Genomic DNA, 3,497 nt, shown 5'->3' with positions numbered 1-3,497 from the left:
ACTGTTTGTAATTGTTAAATCTTATATGTTGTTCACTTACAGTTCGCCATTGATAATGGGTGGAAGTACGCCCGAAATGTTTGGCTTTATACATTAAAGAAGAATGAGAAGCACGACATTTTTGTTAAGTCCTTTCCTACATGATGATCTTGGTTACGACGCTAGTCCTGAAATTTCTGTTATATATATATATATATATATATATATATATATATATATATATATATATATATATGTGTGTGTGTGTGTGTGTGTGTGTGTGTGTGTGTGTGTGTGTGTGTGTGTGTGTGTGTGTTTATGTGCGTGCATGTGTGTCTGTGTGTACAAACATTAATACATAAATACACACACATAGGATAGATTATAGGATCGTAAGATTGATTATGTCTCCGCTGCTACCTACTGCATTGCACTAGTCGATCCTGGTATAAATAAAAAGACGGTGCAATAGCAAACATATAGCAGTAAACAGCAAAGGTAGAAAGCGATGTAGAGGAAGGATAGTTGTACGCCAGGAGAGAGAGAGATAGAGAGAGAGAGAGAGAGAGAGAGAGAGAGAGAGAGAGAGAGAGAGAGAGAGAGAGAGAGAGAGAGAGAGAGAGAGAGAGAGAGAGAGAGAGAGAGAGAGAGAAGGGGGAAGAAAGACACAAGTGGAACTCCTGATTTTTCGTGGCACAGACTGCCCAGGGTAACGATGGTTCAAGGAACAAAGAAACGCAATATATGGTCGCCACCGTGGGCGTGAGCCGAGTCTCGGGCGTGCGGCGTAGGCAGGCTACGGTACAGCTGCCACCAGCAGAAACGGCGGCGAGAGCGTGCGACGGCGGCAGGAGGTGCTTGGCGGCCGCGAGTACGTCTCCGTGAACTGTTCGTCAGTTGTGTCCCACCCGCCGCAGTGAGAGCACGCACGCTGCTCCGCCCTCCTGGCCTCTCGCCCCGAGCCACACACTCGCCACTCGGCCCGCTTACCTGTGCTGGATAACTCGGGTGATCAGTGCGCGCGGTGTTCTCATGTGTTGCAAGTATAGCTACTGCTTAGAAGTTTCACGTGCGTTGAGGTTCTCCATGAAATTACCGTGCATTTATTACTGAAATTCAATGGGCATTTAAATGGTTCATCGCTTATTTGAGTTACCAGATGGCTTAAAGCGTTGGTGATGATTCCCTCGTGAGTCTGCCAAGGATAACAGCAGACGGAGGTGATCGCCAGTGTATAGAAGGTGTGTGCAGGCCACAACGTATTATTTCATAAGTTTAATTATACAGCAAATACAGTGTGTGCTCTTCAACTTCGGATCAAAGGTGTATGAATATCGTGTACAATTCGGGTGCCGGTGTTTAGACGTCTCCGGTATGGTGGTGTGTCCGTGGTAATTGCTGTGGTCACCATGGGTTACATGGCAGTGCGAGCCATGGTGGGCGTGTGGGCGTGGCTTGCTCTGATGGGCGTTATCCCAAACACTGTGCCCCAGGTGGAGAGCTCTGGAGTAAACGGTCAAATTGGAAGCAGTTCAGTAAGCGTTGTATCAAGCTGCCCTGCCCGCTGTGCCTGCTTCGGAACCACCGTGGACTGCGCCAAGAGAGGTCTTACAAGGTTACCTCGTGGTGTTCCCCCGGATACCCAACGACTGTAAGTAAAAAACTAATTGTTTCAAATCTGAGATGTAAATTTTGGTTTGAACGCAATTTATATTTTGTTTTTGTGGGATGGATTAGGATGAAACTCGCCTAAGAAGTTAATGGAGTCCATATGTATTAATGTCAAAACAGCGTCCCATGTACATCATCTTCCGCGGCCTCCTAAAAATGTATAATTCAAGGGAACGCAATACAAAGGATTGCCATTCGTCGACGCGATGTCCCTCGACTCCACACCGCCATGTGTGTTGATGTCTCTATCGTGCATCGGTGACGAACAGCACGAGTTACTGCGTGGCAGATTAGGTAAACAAGCATAAGTGAAATATTTTTGCGGTCCATATGCCTTTTGGTATTGATGAGATTTATTCATTATTTTGACATGGAAAATGAAGCTATTGCCAATGGTCCTGTCTCTAAAGGAAAGGTTATCTGAGACGTAAATATCGCATGATATCGAAAAGATGAGTTATACCGGAGGGTCGGACATACTGCATATTATGTAAATAGTACTAATGAAGATTTTGCGTGTTTTAGGATATAGGAAACCGAAATTACACCAGCCTTCGCCTGGCGTTTTCTTCCTTTTTTTCATCTGACAATTGCAGTCATTACCGAGTGATTTTTTGATCATGTGAACATACCCGTAGACTGTTCCTTCGGCCAGAGTATAGCAAGAGAACGGTTATCTTTAGCTTGACTGTAATATTACTGTTGTGTGCCAAGCACTTCTCTACTTTAGCTACTTTACTGATATCAATCGCAAATTTTAATTTTGAATTTGATTTAAATGAGAATCCCCGAATGTAACTGGAGCCGAGAAAACAATATAACTGTAAAACAAGAGGTTACTAATTAGGTTAAGAATTTCAGCAAACACCAAATCCTTAACTACTGTAGTTACAAATACTCTCATTTTTCGGTAATGCCAATAGATATATTTTGCTATATAAAAATTAAAACTTGATAACCACTTAATTTATTGTTTGAATAGTACTGATACCAGCAATACTGTCGCTGATGTCTAGCACAGCATGTGCTTTTATAATAATTGTTGGAGGAGAAGTTTCTATAGTACATCAATAATTCATGGACATGGTCATCATCCTCATTGTTATGATATTGCTTATTATGCTCATGATTATTATGTATTTTGCCAATGTTGTTATTATGTATATCATTATTATTACTGTATTTCTCCTTTTTTCCCGCTTCTTATTGCGATTGCTATTAAGATTATTTACTGCCGTTGTTATTGTAATTACAATTATTATTACCATCTGTGTTAATGTTATTATTATTATTATAATTTTAGAACTGTTATAGTTATATTATTATTTTTGAACTTGCATAAAAATTGTTGATATAAATCTAAATGACTTTCGTATTTATTATGATAATGATGATGATGATGATTAGTATTATTATCATTATTATTATTATTGTTGTTATTATTATTATTATTATTATTATTATTATTATTATTACTAATACTATTACTGTTATTATTATCATTGACATTATTACTATCATCATCATCATCATCATTATTATTATTATTATTATTATTATTATTATTATTATTATTATTATTATTATTACCATTACTATTTTTGCAGTTATCGTTATTTTTATAATTATTATCATCTTGTTATCATTTGTTATCATTGTTATTGTTGTTATTATTATTATTATTATTATTAGTAGTAGTAGTAGTAGTAGTAGTAGTAGTAGTAGTATTATCGTTATTGTTATTGTTATTGTTATTATTGTTGTTACTGTTATTACGATTATTATTATTATTATCATTATCATTATTGTTATTATTGTTATTGTTATTGTTATTTTTATTATTATTA

General features: G+C 37.7%; 1 protein-coding gene across 1 annotated transcript in view; it reads left to right on the top strand.

Annotated features, from left to right (window-relative positions):
- The first annotated feature begins 831 nt into the window (after window positions 1-831).
- LOC138861484 (slit homolog 2 protein-like) overlaps window positions 832-3,497 on the top strand; it is a 143,561-nt gene continuing 140,895 nt past the window's right edge. The window contains exon 1 of the mRNA XM_070120884.1: window positions 832-1,630. Coding sequence (XP_069976985.1) covers window positions 1,389-1,630 — 242 coding nt within the window. The 5' untranslated portion in view covers window positions 832-1,388. The remainder of the gene's footprint in view (window positions 1,631-3,497) is intronic.

This window comes from Penaeus vannamei, chromosome 4, assembly GCF_042767895.1.
Source record: "Penaeus vannamei isolate JL-2024 chromosome 4, ASM4276789v1, whole genome shotgun sequence".
Lineage (NCBI taxonomy): Eukaryota > Metazoa > Arthropoda > Malacostraca > Decapoda > Penaeidae > Penaeus > Penaeus vannamei.
Note: the sequence above shows the minus strand (reverse complement) of the source record. Positions and strands in the feature narration are given on the sequence as shown.